Source organism: Pinus tabuliformis, chromosome 3_1 (genome assembly GCF_031772625.1).
Source record: "Pinus tabuliformis cultivar Carrire ecotype Pingquan chromosome 3_1, CPIR1, whole genome shotgun sequence".
Taxonomy (NCBI): Eukaryota; Viridiplantae; Streptophyta; class Pinopsida; order Pinales; family Pinaceae; genus Pinus; species Pinus tabuliformis.
The window spans coordinates 114,194,982-114,209,729 of record NC_142301.1 but is presented as its reverse complement, the minus strand read 5'-3'; the positions used below and the strand labels follow the sequence as shown (position 1 = coordinate 114,209,729).

Below are 14,748 nucleotides of genomic sequence, written 5' to 3'. Positions count from 1 at the left end.
ATTTACAATTAAGCCTTAGGGACTATACATTTATATCCCAATTCTCTGTACAATGCCTATGGGGTGTTCAAGGTGACATAATTTTTGGTTCACCCTGGATGGAATCACGAGGGTCGTTCATTTTAAATATGAATTTTGTTTTTGACATTTTCCTACAAGAAGAAAAAATAACGCTACAGGACATTACATTGGAACCAAATTCAGTAACACCAAAAGACGTCAAAAGGTATCCCAAAAGCAATCCTTCAAGAAGGTCAAAAGTCAATGCAAAATATGATGAAGGAAGTTGACAGGATTATTGCAGACAAAAACAAAGATGTTTCTCGCCTCAAGTACCATAGTGAAAAATTACTGATGCAAATTAAAAAGTTTAAGAAGGACATGAAGTCGTTGGAAAACAGGGTACAACAGTTTATCGAGAAGGAAGTGTTGAAATCTTCAAGTGTGGAAATTCAAGTTAAAGAAAAGGGAACAAATATAGATCCCATTAACCTCATAGTTTAGATGAAGTCCAAACTCGATTGAAGCCAAAGCATACTCAGATGTTGTAGTTCAGATGTTGAAAATTCCAAATGAATATTCTGTAACCAGCTCAACAACATCAGTACTCTAAGTAAATTAAGAAATTGCCAAAAGCATGATGAGGAAAATCAAGTCACAAGAAATCCTTATCGACATCCTCATCATAAAAGTAAAGACCTTAATAAGTCAACATGTCAACACCATATAGAATGGAAACAATGAACTTATGTTTCAAAGGCTACTGATGTTAGCACAATTCAGTCTTATGATAAAAATTCATTTGAAGTATTTAGTAATCACAAGATTCCATAGAAAATCGATTTAGGATGGTCAAGTCCTTTCTTAGTTTACAATTTTGTTTATCACTCTAAGGATGCTATCATCATCTTGTATTAGTAAAGATGACAACTTGGAGAATTCCGAAAGATGTGAATAGATTACAAAACAAAGAAACATATGACACACCTTTTCAACAATAAGCTTTGAGGACACAACTTTTCTAAAGGGGGAGGAAAAGTTATGAATATAAGAAATAAATAATAAATAAGTAATAAATAACTAGATAATAAATAAACAATAAAAAATGTCAATAAATAATTAATTATGAAAATTCAAGAGTCATGACTCTTTAAACTCTCGTGACTAGTAAATGCCTATTTAGGTACACAGTCACAAGAGAATGTAATCGTCATTGATTTCTTCATCAATAATAATATATTTGCATATTCTTCTTGAAATATAAATTGCGCTATTGCTACAAAATATTGAAGGAAAAGAGATGAATATCATTATCAACAATAATCGTGAGGAAAATTACACTAACGTCAATTTGGCAAATCAATTATGCATTCCAGAACCAAAATTATGCGTTCTGAAGTAGAATAGAAAATTAAGAACTTGCTATTAATAATTGATGATTATGAATTTGTATCTCATTTCAATGTCATAACTATGTTTAAAAAGAGATCAACATAATTCTCGGTCTACCTTGGTTTAAATCACCGTGTACCTTCGTGTTAAACAGGGAGATTTTTTTTTTTTGATGTTTCCTTATAAGAAAAAGATGATGACATTGCAAGACATGACAATGAAATCAAAATATATAATACCTTCATTAGAAGACTTAAAAGATATCTCGAAAGTGATGCTTCAAGAAAATAAAAAGTCAATATCAAGGATGCCACAAGAATTTGACAAATCTATCGCAGAAAAAAACAGAGAAAATTCTTGCTTAAAATATCATCATCAGAAATTACTTGCTCAAGTAAGAAATCCAAGGCTATGAAGTAGTCATTGGAAAATAGAATTGAATAACTTAATCATACAAAATTATCGAAATCTTCAGGGAAAATTGTGCAGTGTAAGGAGAAGGGAACAAACACAGATGTCATTAATCTTATGACTTAGAAAGATGCCAATTAAATTAAAGTCAAAACACACTTAGATGATTTTTGTTTTTTATTTATTTTTACGAAGAAAGCATACATAGATGCTACAATATAGACAATGGAAATTCCAAGTGAAGTTTCCATTATTAAATCAACAACAACGATACCAAAAGTAAATCAAGAAATCACCACAAGCATGATAAGGGAAAATGAGGTGACAAGAACTTCTTATTGGTGTCCAAATTATAAGAACAAACATCTAAACTAGTCAACATATCAATATCACTCGAGACAAAATCTACTGGCTTACGTCTCGAAAAATATTGATGCTAACACAATTAAGTCTTATGCAAACAACTCATCTCATGTATCAAGTAAGTGTGATGTTCCATAGAAGATCAAATTGGGATGGTTAGATCATTTTTTAGTTCGACAATTTTTCTGCACACTTAGAAGTTCATATTGTCTTGTATCAATGAAGATGACAGTTCCAAGAATTGAGAAAGATTTGAAGGCATTACGAGATAAAAGATATCAACCCTTTCCATAAGTATGCTTTGAAGTCAAAGCATTTCTGAAAGGGAAGACAATGTTGTGAACATAATAATAATAATAATAATAAATTGAAAGGACGTGTCTCGAAGGACATGATTGTTCATGAAAGGGCATCCCACCTAGAAATATATATAGGGTTCTCATTTGTAACCGAACAATATGAATATTTCGTGCATTATTCAATATATTATATTTTATTTTCAATGGATTACTTTATATTCCAAGTCTTATGGATAAATTAACTGTGAGCCAAATAAAACCAAGCTAGGGTCTTCGAAATCTAGGGCTTTGATACAATGCTAGAATTCACATGGGTATTGCAAAAGTAAACAATGGATTCAAGTAGAGTTGATGGTGTTAGAAACATCTTTATGGGGCTAGTGGAATGAATGTCAAAATAACAAAATGTTATTGGCAAATGCCATGCTTCATTACTCAACATATTTACTTGATCTACTTTATCATTGTTTACATTTGAGCATGTAATTAATCTCCCTTAAACTAGATTGATTTTCTCAATTTTGATCACCCAAGCTTGCTCCAAAGCTATTAGAGAATATGAATTTTTGGGCATATTTTGTTCCTTGTCAGTTATTGTTGACTTGGTTGGGACCACTTTAACTGTTATAATATGCCCTGTTGCCGCAAAATCTAGAAGTTCGAGTAAAATGACTCACTGGACAAAGGCTAGATAACAATGAGGAAGGGTTGCCATTGTCACCTTAACAACCTTCCTCTTGCTGTTTTGTAGGATTGAAAGTTTCAACCACATGAGATGCTTCCCCGTGCCACTTATAAGGTATTCTAATGCTAGGGTTCATTGTGACTTATTTTGAGGTCTATGGATAAATAGAGGGCATTGCAGGGTCAAAGATGACCAAGATATTCAAAGCTAGGGTTCAAGATCTCTAAGGTTTGACCAACGACAAGACTACTATAAGTTAGGGTTTGAATGATATTCAATATTAGGGCATGTAATGGCATATAGAAACCTAAGAAAAACCCTACAAATGATATTTAGTAAGAATAAAACAAGGGTTTCTAATAGAGGCTAGGGCTAATGCATGCAAAAGGGTTTTAGGGCTATTAGATATGTGTAAACAAAAATAAATAGAGATGACATAAGCCCTTCTAGGGCATGCAAGACAACTTATGATGCTAGATTTTGCTTTTAGATGGCTTATGTAAATTATCCTATAATTTAGAGCCATTCACGTGCAATAAATCAACACTTCACACACAAATTTGCACCTAAAACCTTATTGGTTGCCCTAATTGTGTAGGAAAGAGACGATTTAAGGAAAATTAATTTATTTTAGGTATGATCAACACACTTGTAGATCAATGCCTTAATCTACAAGGGCAAATGGATTCTAAATGGAGCAAAGTACCAAGGGAGGATTATGATGGAGTAAGCGAGGATGGTCTAGGGAATCCACTTATAAAACCCTAGCTACTAATCTTGTGAGGGGATAAATTAATTTTCTGGGAGAAATTTCTTGGATCTACTTCATGAAGACCAAGGGTGAGGTCTTAGGTTGGTTTTAGGAGTTCGACACTCTTGTGGAGAACCAAATCGGGAAGAGGATTAAGGTGTTGAGATCAGATAATGGGGGTGAGTGTATGGTGATCTATCTCCATCCAAAGTTGATGGGACTTGACCTAGAGCTGTCCCAAAGAGATCCTAAGCAGGTGCATCTAATGTTTGCTTCTAAATGCGGGGTGGATGATCATACCATCATGTTGCTCCAAAAGTGCTTTAGTTAGAAAGACATCTTTGAGCCCAGGATCATTGGGGGATGAGATCCATATGACTTGGATGTACAATCTATAAATATTCTTTGTAATAGCATGGTTAAGTACTAGTGTAGTCAGCAAGAGAAGGCATGACACATCAAAAGGGAGAATTCAAATGCATGCAAATGATACAGGGATATATGCATATGAAGCGTGGACATATATGCTTGCATTTTGCTATATATATGTGTATGTAATTAAATATTTCCATTGCATGGAAACATATCTGTTTGCAGATTTGAATATGGACAAGTTGGATATTCTGAAAAGATATCTGGAGACGGGGAACAACATATATAAGAAAATATAAATCTAAGTATTGGAATTTCATAAAACAAACCCATGGACTAAAACCATAGAAGATATTTTCTCCAAATTGAGCTTACAAACACAAAAATTCAATTTTCCATGAAAAACACAGATTTGCGTGTTTTGGTATTGGGATAGGAAATATTTTATAGGAAAGGGCTAGGATTTTAGGGCTCTACTCATTTTTTTGTGTTTTATGTTTTCTTATGTTCTTTTTTGAAAAATGATATTTTTAGGCAGGGTTGCGAGGGAGCACCCCCCCCTCTCGCCCCTGCTCCCAATTCATGCTCCTGAAAATGCTCCCGAGGAGGGAGCGTTTTCGGGAGCACACTCCCTAAAAAAAAATGCTCCCTGCCTTTTCGGGAGCGTTTAGCCTTTTTTGCAATTTTTTTTTTGCAGTAATGTTCCAAATGCAATTTTTTTTCAAAGAAACAAATAAGTTTTGAATGGGGCAGCTTAATGATCAAACCTATGGCCCTAATATTGATATGCGATTCATGGTAATGTTAAATTCTTAAAGTAAAAGGATGAATGTCATCCTTTTACTTAAATTTTTAACATTACCATGAAATGACTCAGGATGTTTGAGAGTGGTTCCGACCTCATTGGATTTCATATGGAGAAAGTAGAATTTTAGATTTCATTCAAAATCTAGAAGACTTATCAGTTTTTCAGGATTGGGGGATTGCAATGTTTCCATTGAATTTTGTCATGTATTAGGGTATGGAACTCGTATTTAATCAAGAGCACCAATCCCTCTACGTACCTTGATGTTAGTGACATTGGTTGTTGAACTCCTCTATCATGACCCTCCTAAAAATGTACGCATTACTGAAACAAAATCTTGACTTGACATGCTATGCTTTTTCTATCTTATGTTAATGCTTAGAGGGTGATATTAATGACAAGGATCCCTATACAAATACAGAGGTAATGACACATATACCTCTGGATATTAATGCTTAGAGGGTGATATTAATGACAAAGATCCTGATTTTCCAACAAGACTAATAAATTAGACATTTCTCATGGTGGCAAGAGGCCCAAGCATAAGCAATAGATAATAGATTTACTTGTCATTTCTAGTTTCTAGTAGTTTTTATAATTATTGACTCTTTCATATTTATTATGATATTTTTTTAAACAATATGTGAAAATTTAAGTTTGAATTTGGCAATTATAACTCATTAGTAATGAATTATGAATATGATGCTTCATGAAAGTTGAAAATTGTTTCATTTCATTTCATTTTATAATATTTCATTTCATGTTAGATATTATTTGTTGTAATGGTTACACTTAGCTTACAAGTACAACTTTGGTGATCAATGATGATAAATATTATATATTGAATTTTGAAAGCTTGAAACTTTAAGATTGATGAATCATGAGACTCAATATGTTGTATGTTACTAACTTGTAGACGTGGTTGATGAAGATTATAATTTCTAGAATCTAGATGATTGTTGTTATATGGTTCAATCTATGTTTTTTAATCTAATTCATCATTCTACATGTTTTTGTTGACATATATGTATCAATATATATATATATATATATATATATATAAAACACTCCGGGATTTGCTCCCAAACCGTGAGCTTCTGAAATTGTCGCTCCCGCTCCCGCTCCCCGCTTTCGCTCCCGCTCCCAAGTAACACTGTTTTTAGGAGATCTCTTGGCTTGACGCATCCAACAGTTTGGAAACAGATCTCATGCAGATCCTGTAAAACTACCATCTGGAAATGTATCCTAAGTGGATCTAGATGTGGATCCTCCAGAGTTTGATCGGGTAGTATAATAATTATATGTTTATGCACCGATGAATTTGTGTATGTGTAACTGTTGCAGTGAAGAGAACATATTGCAAGGAACCATTTGGAGTTGACTTGCTTCTTTTCTATAATTTTGATGTTTAAGTGCTTCATCCCAAAATGTATTGTTTGATAGTGTATGTCAGTTCCATGTAAAACTGAATTTTGGATTGCATGCTAAACAGAAACTTGTCTGTTGGGTCTGATGTCTTTTTGTTTCAGGTATTTGTTCGTGACTAAAAATATTTTTGATCTGCACTGCAGGAAGTTGCTGTTAAGAAGTTTCTTGATCAAGATTTTTCAGGAGATGCATTAGAGCAGTTCCGCAGTGAAGTAAGAGACTGACATGCTATTTGTTAAATTCACTGTTATGTTCCTTACATGCCTTTTTATTTGGTGTTATTTCTTATTCGAGCTATCATCCCAAAACTATTAATGCTTAGATCTTGCAAATTTTAAGTGAAACTCAGGATTTGGCCATTTTGGTATTAGGTGCGAATCATGCGAAGATTGCGTCACCCAAATATTGTTCTTTTTATGGGAGCTGTCACTCGGCCTCCAAATCTCTCTATTTTGACTGAGTTTCTTCCAAGGTTTGCTATTAACATCCCAGCTTAAGTATATTTGTGAAAATTTTTATATAGGCCCTTAGTGGCACCTTCTTTGAAATGCCCTTGTAAATGTCATGAAATCCCAAAGTTTATACCCAAAATGTCTTTAAAGTGTTGTTGTTCATGGGCATTTATGCATGTAACTCTTTAAATTGAAATCAGATATATGGTTACTTTTTTCGTTGTTGTTTGCCAAAGTTTGTTGTCGATGATGTTGATATTGAGGTAGGTTCCTATAGTTTTTCTGATGCCATTACAATTTTTGATTAGGGCAGTGCATCTGGATTAATCCTAGCTTCAAAGTTGTTTCCTATTGATGCATTTTGCAAGCATACAGGCATGCTTCATTTATCATTCATATTCTGGTGCAGTAGGAAACCTCCTGATCAAACCTCTCATGCATTGTCTCCTGTATCCTATACGAGTCCTTGTACCATAATCCCTTATTCTTAGATAAACTTTTATAACTATAAGACTGTCAAAATGACTTGTCAAATTTAGATATGTATTTAATCCGGAACATTCTGAGTATCTTTGTCCATGCTGTAAAGGGTCATTTTGCAGGCATACAAATTACAATTGCTTTTTTTTACTTTAATTATTACTTATTATTTGTAAGTTGAAAATGACCGTGATTGATGTATTTCTATTATAAAACTGAGGATCTTGATCGAGGCTTCTAGTATTGTATTCTCATTGACATATTAGTCATAGGAGGAAAAACATAAATTATTTTTGTAGCCCTATATCATGATTATAAAATCAATGCCGTGAGGCTGAGAAACTCTAGTTCAACACAAATGTAATGTGAAAGATCGCTAATGTGGTTCAAGACATTTTTATGCTTTGTCTGTGCACATCCAAATAGGCCATCAAAGAGTGAAACTTATCGGTCTAATCTTGAACAGTTTCTGCATCTTTTTGTCTCAAGAGGTGCTTAGGTTATAAAACTCCTCATGCACAACCTCCACAAATTTAGACTATCTATGAATGGGGTTGCCATCCTTCTACCACTGTTTGCTGAGGTTTTCTGACCAACATTTAGCTGAAGAAGCCATCTTGACTGTTGCAAAGGTGATCTTTTCAATCTTGAAGTGAAAGCAAATGAGTATGACTTTAAGCCAAGTATCCAATGCATTGGCGTCAATCTTAACTTGAAAAATAAGAATGTCGAGATTGACTTGATTTTTGAAGGGTGATGTGTTTTGGAAGAAAAGGTTTGCTGTGGAACCCATGACCACAGTAGAACCAAGTTGCAGCATTGGATCAAGGTTACTTGGGAGCGGGAGCTGGGAGCGACATTTTCAAAAGCTCCTAGGTCGGGAGTGAATTTTTCTATAATATATATTTTTATATATTTTGATGCACATATGTCAACAAAAACATGTATAATGATGAATTAGCTATCAAAAACATAAAAATATGGATTAAACCATATAACATCAATCATCTAGAAGTTATCACAAGTTATAAGTTCTCATTTATATAGCATGTAAGGGTGCACATAACCAAAATAGCATCAAGTGCAATCCATCTCTAAACCAAAATCACGTCAACAAATAGGCTTTAGATGACCTCTAGCATCCAAAAAAATCATGCTACAACAAATAGCTACATATCATCAAAATCATTGCCTATCTTGGGATCTTTGTCATTAATACCACCCTCTAAGCAATTAACATAACATAGAAAAAATATAGCATGTCAAGTCAAGATTTTGTTTGAGTGATTTGTACATTTTTAGTATGGTCATGATAGAGGAGTTCGACAACCATTGTCACTAACATCAAGGTACATAGAGGGCTTGGTGCTCTTGATTAAATACGAGTCTCATATGCTAGTACATGACAAAATCCTATGGAAACATTGCAGTCGCCCCAATCCTGAAATCCTGAAAAACTGATATGTATGTTGGATTTTGCGAGAGATCTAAAATTCTACTTTCTCCTTATGAAATCCAATGAGGTTGGAACTTGTTAATTTTAGGTATGTTCTATGCTTAGAGCAATTTATTTCAATTTTCACAGTTAGCTCAATATCTTTTCCAATTAGCTCACATCAGCATTAAAGTAAACTGTAGATAGAACATAAACATAAATTGCAGAAGACAAGCCAAGACAAGAGGACAAAAGATGTGGCGCTAGCCAGGGACAAACCTCAATGTGGGGAAACCCTTGATCAATTTTTCTTATATGTTCTTCAATAGTTCAACGGAGAGAGAGAGATAGTACATTTACAATAGAAGCCAACACTTTGACTTATCTAGATAAGAGCATAGATCATCTCTAAGAAGATGATACATGCGATCAGTTGAAGACATGCTGCTTCCACTGATTCTCCAAGGTGACTCCTTCACCTATCGTTTTGTTGCATTTCGCCATCATGCTGCACCTCACCGCGGTGCACCATGCTGCACCTCACCGCGGTGCACCATGCTGCACCCTTCATCACTACGCTGCATCTCATCATGCCTTATTAATCATGACTGTACCCATCATTGTATTGCATTATGTGCTATTGTTGCACCATGTTGCCATACTGACCTATGTGTTGGATGCATCTTGCTTGCATGTTGTCCCTTGTTTGCTTCTTGTCCCTAGCATGCTTGTTGTCCTTAGCATGCTTGCTGTTGCGTGCTAGTTGTCCCTTGCATGCTAGCTGTAACATTCCATGTTTGGTGTATTTGCTGTTAAGTACCATACAACTGTCATAATGTTAGTTAGTTGTCCCTTGCATGCTACTCTCCTTCGGAGACAGATTCTCAGGCTGTTCCGGCTGTTCCCAGCAGTTCCGACTGTTCCTGGCAGTTCCGGCAGTTCTCGGTAGTTTCGGTAGTTCCGACAATTCCAGCCGTTCCCGGAAATTCCGGCTGTTCCCGACAGTTTTGGCAGCTCCAACAGTTCCGGCAGTTCCAGCAGTTTCGGCAATTCTAGCTGTTTTCGGAAGTTCTGGCAGTTTCGGCTGTTCCCAGCAATTCCGACAGTTCCGGCAATTCCAGCTATTCCGGCTTTTCCTAGCAGTTCTGTCAATTCCGGCTGTTCCCAGCAGTTCTGGCTATTTCGGTAATTCCGGCAGTTCTGGCTTTTCTCGGCAGTTTCAGCTTTTCCCGACAGTTTTGGCTTCTGCCCTCTGCATCAGCTTTCCTGACAGTTCTGATAGTTTCGGCTTTTCCCTACAGTTCTGGCAGTTTCGACAATTCCGACTATTCTCGACAGTTTCGTCTTTTCCCAGCAGTTTCAGCTGTTCCCGATAGTTCTTGCTTCTGCCGTCTGGATTAGGGTAGCGTTATCCCTTAGGATCTCTCCTCCTACTAAAACCCAAAGACAAGTAGAGAGGAAGAGATCCCAAGTGTGTTGAAATGACTTGAAGGCCACCTCTATTTATACTAAAACTTTGAGCACAAGTGGGGTTTATTTGGTTGCTGTCCGACTTTGACGAATTGTCCCATAACACAAATAAATTCATATCCCCATGAATACTTATCGGAATCAGATGATCTTTAGATCAATCCTACACCTCTCGATGAGAGGGATCCAAGAAAAATATCAGCTTACATCAATAAGATGACCCACATGGAGTTTGGCCCTAGTTGCCAATTTTAAGAAAACCACTCTCAAACATCCTGAGTCATCTCATGGTAATGTTAAAAACTTAAGTAAAAGTGAAAGGAGAATGTCACTTTTACTTTAAGAATTTAACATTACCATGACTTGCATATCAATACTAGGGACATAAGCTTGAATATTAAGCTTCCCTACTCAAAAAATCTTGTTTCTTTGAAATATTTTTGCCTTTGGAACATCTTTGTGACAAAAATTTTGTGAAAGAACTAGGGAGCAAATTTCTTTTGCGGGAGCGCGCGACTGATTCGCTCCCCCGCTCAAAGCGTGCTCCGGGAGCAATTCAAAAGGCGGGGGGATGGGGGAGCTGCTCCCCTGCAACAGTACATTGGATCATGAAATTGCTTGAAGAGTGCAATGTTGTTTCTCCAATGCCCCATCTAAGGGATGTTGTATCTCTGTAGAATCCTTGGAAGGAAGATTGTTTGAGTCAATAATTTTTGTCTTTGCATGTTTGCTAGACAAATAATCAAAAACTACACTAGGTGGCATTCTTCCATGTCAATATCTTGATCTCATCCAGACAAACAAAAACTATGCTCTGATGTCAATGAGTTGTGTTGAAATTTCTATTTAATACAATTAATGCAAATTTAGAAATTTGAACTTAACCTTGAGGTTTCTAGGATCTATTTCTTGTGAGCTTTCAGTTTTAGGGCTGTATCTGAAATATAAATTATAACAATATATAATTCATGTTAAATTCTTGAACCGAACACTTGGCAATTGGTTCATAGGAGATTTATCACAAATTTATTGAATTAAAGCACAGCTAGGTTTTGTAACAAAATATTTAGTGGAAGCACAATTACACAACCAATCTCAATCACACGTGACACATACAAATTCTGCCCAATCAACGGTTGTTCATTAAATCAATAATTTGAACCTACTTGGGCTCACATCTTAGGATAATGGCCCAATTGAGGAAAATACATTTATAACATATCTTGGATATGATCTAGCTAATGATGCTGCACCTGTGCACCTTCTTCAAACCTAACACACTTGAGTATCTCACTCCACACTTGAGAAAATTTCTTTCTTAATGGCTTGTGCCACTGTCTGGTGTATCTTTCTCCTCTCATTTGCTTTCCTTTTATAACTTCCTATTGAGCTAAATCCCCAACCCTAATCTCGTAGGTGATGGATGGGTGAAATTAGATTTTTCCTTATTTGAGATTAATGGTCGAGGTTAAAAGATGATCAATAAAGTACATGCTTTACTTTTCCTAAGTTTCTTTAGCTCAGTAGCCAACGTAATTAATTATGTGCTTTTCCTAAATTAGACTTAGGCTAAGTAACAAAAGCAACTTACTCAATACTTGAGCAAGTATCTAAAGGGACTTTTGGCAAATTTTGCACAACTAGACACTTAGATGTGTGTAGAAATACATGCTTGAGCTACAAACATTGACTTATGTCCAACCAATTCCACAAGGGAGCCCAAGAAAATAAGCACTAAATAAATCTACTTCAATGTAATGATGTTTCCAACCCTTATGGCACACATCTCGATCAGATAGCTCATCGGAAAATACTTATAACATATTATTACAGTAGTAAATATGCCTCTTTAGCTTGTATATGTTTGTTAAATAACTTAACAAAATTTGCTCAATGTTAGGTCAGATTGGCATGCATAACTAGTGCTAGAAACAACTGTGCCATGATGTAATATTCCAACTAGGAAATAACAATGGAAATCAAGAACATGCACTAAGCTACAACAATTAAAATTTCTTTCACACATGCATAAATAGGTACACCATGAAAATAGGGAAAATAACTGAGCCATTTTATTAATATCTAGAAGTTGAGTACATAAGATGACAAGAAAGATAGACCTCGGGCTTGCTACTGCAAGCTATGCAAAACTCAAGTGAGGATATGATGACTCAGGTGCTGGAAACAACTCCCACGAAATCTGCGCACTACCAAGAAAATACTACCATTGCTGCTGGAATAGAACTGGCATTTCTGCCCTCTACACTGGTCAGAAAATTCTTCAAAAGTAGCCTTGACATCCTCACACCAAACGCACAAAAACCCAAAAAATCTCGGGCTAATTCTTGTGGATCTAGAAACCATCACGAAGTATTAATTGCCCAGAGTGGCCAGTTCCGTGCACTACAGGAAGGTCCCCGCTGAATGAAGCTCAAATCCTTCACATAAATGTCATTGAAACTACTGCAAAATTCTCCTCCAGAAATGCCTCCTTTTTTCAACCCCTAACTCCTCTAATCACTACTTCCTCCAACCTCTGCGCAAGCACTGTCCAAGAGAGAGAGAGAGAGAGAGAGAGAGTACAAGTGGAGATAGAAGAGAGTGAAGATGACTAGTGTGTTGCTTCGCTTAGTTACATCTCTAGTCACAAAGATGACAAAGGATAACGAGTACAATGAGTGTTATGATTGTTTCCAGTTTCTTATTCTTCTTCTTCAGATGAGTAAACCCTAGTCACGAGCAATCTCCAACAAATACATCCTCCTTCCTTGTATAACTTCTAGGGTCTCCTCATGAGCCCATGAACCCAAGCAAATTTCTTCAGGTAGACAAGGACAAAGAGAAGAGTATGATGATGATGGTGAATAAAAGGACTCTCTCCTTCCTCTATATATATATGAAGGGTAAGGGAGGCCGCCAATATAATGTGGGCCAATGCGCTTATAAGTAACCTACAGTAATCACATGTAGAATAACACAAGTGAAGCACTTCACTCCAAGGGTACACATATCAAGTTCGAAGCTGATGTTATACACAATAAAGGTTATGAGATGATGTAGCTACACTAGTTGTGGCCACACCCCCTGTCACAAGCCCATATCAATCTCCTATGCCATGTGCTCCACTGGGTCCACTTCCCTTACATGAACTCTATTCCAACCCACACATCCCTGAGCCAACTCCAATTATTCATATATGAATCCAAATAAGCCCATGCTGTTTAGGGCTTGATGCCTTCCTACAAGTTGTACGACACTCTTAAGTAGGGAGTTCTCCAAGCAAGTAAACTTTTCCATGTGGCCACCATGAAAGACATCACACATGCTGTCAAGTGAAGCACTTCACTGCAAGGGTACACATGTCAAGCTCCAAGGTGATGTTATACACAATAAAGGTTCTGAGATGATGTAGCTACACTAGTTGTGGCCACACCCCTCTGTCACAAGCCCATATCAATCTCCTATGCCATGTGCTCCACTGGGCCCACTTCCCTTGCATGAACTCTATTCCAACCCAAACATCCCTGAGCCAACTACAAGCATTCATACATGAATCCAAATAGCCCCATGCTGTTTAGGGCTTGATGCCCTCCTACAAGTTGTACGACACTCTTAAGTAGGGAGCTCTCCAAGCAAGTAAACTTCTTCATGTGGCCATCATGAAAGACAGCACTGATGCTGTCAAGAGAACTCAAAAGCCCTAGGGAAGAATGCGCAGCAAACACCAAACTGATTTCAAACAACCACTGAATAAGCTACATCCAATGCATAAATTCGTTACAGACCATCTCTGATTCGTAAAACACATCTTGGACTCTTAGGGGCTGAGCACACATTTTGCACCCTAAAACTCATGAAGTAGCCCCAAACATGGTATAAAGGCTTTTGAAGTAACCCAAAAGCTAACATAAATAGACTGAGGTTGATTGAGAGCTTAATGCCATTCTTTGTGGATGTATGTATGTTTCTGTGATTGTTCTTCCTCCTGTATTTTTATGTCATATGCACATGCATTCCTTCTTTTACCTTGGTTCATGGTGATTACTTGTAAACCTGTAACCCTAGATGGAATCCATGTTCAACACAGAGTAGACAAATGTGTGGGTTAAAGCTAACAAGATTCAATGGGAAAAAAGACCATGAGGTTGCTAAATAACCATATCAGAAATTTTGTTTTGAAGTAGGTGAACTGTTTCAAAGTACAAATCCATAGAGGGATCTGTAATGGAGTTCAAAATAGAAGTGATGGCCATTTTTATGGTATCATTTTTCTTATTTCCTGTTTGAACGATCATTACAGAAAAATGCAGTTCCAAACTTGTGGCATTTGTCCCAAGGACTAGCTTGCATTATGGATTTTAGTTCTGTTTTCCTTTCTAAATAACAATCTAGCATAACCGTACTC

At 36.3% G+C, this 14,748-nt stretch overlaps 1 protein-coding gene across 1 annotated transcript in view; it reads left to right on the top strand.

Annotated features, from left to right (window-relative positions):
- LOC149186038 (putative serine/threonine-protein kinase SIS8) overlaps window positions 1-14,748 on the top strand; it is a 285,716-nt gene that overhangs the window by 191,537 nt on the left and 79,431 nt on the right. The window contains exons 6-7 of the mRNA XM_089410866.1: window positions 6,650-6,718; window positions 6,878-6,978. Of these exons, the coding sequence (XP_089266992.1) occupies window positions 6,650-6,718; window positions 6,878-6,978 (170 nt within the window). The remainder of the gene's footprint in view (window positions 1-6,649; window positions 6,719-6,877; window positions 6,979-14,748) is intronic.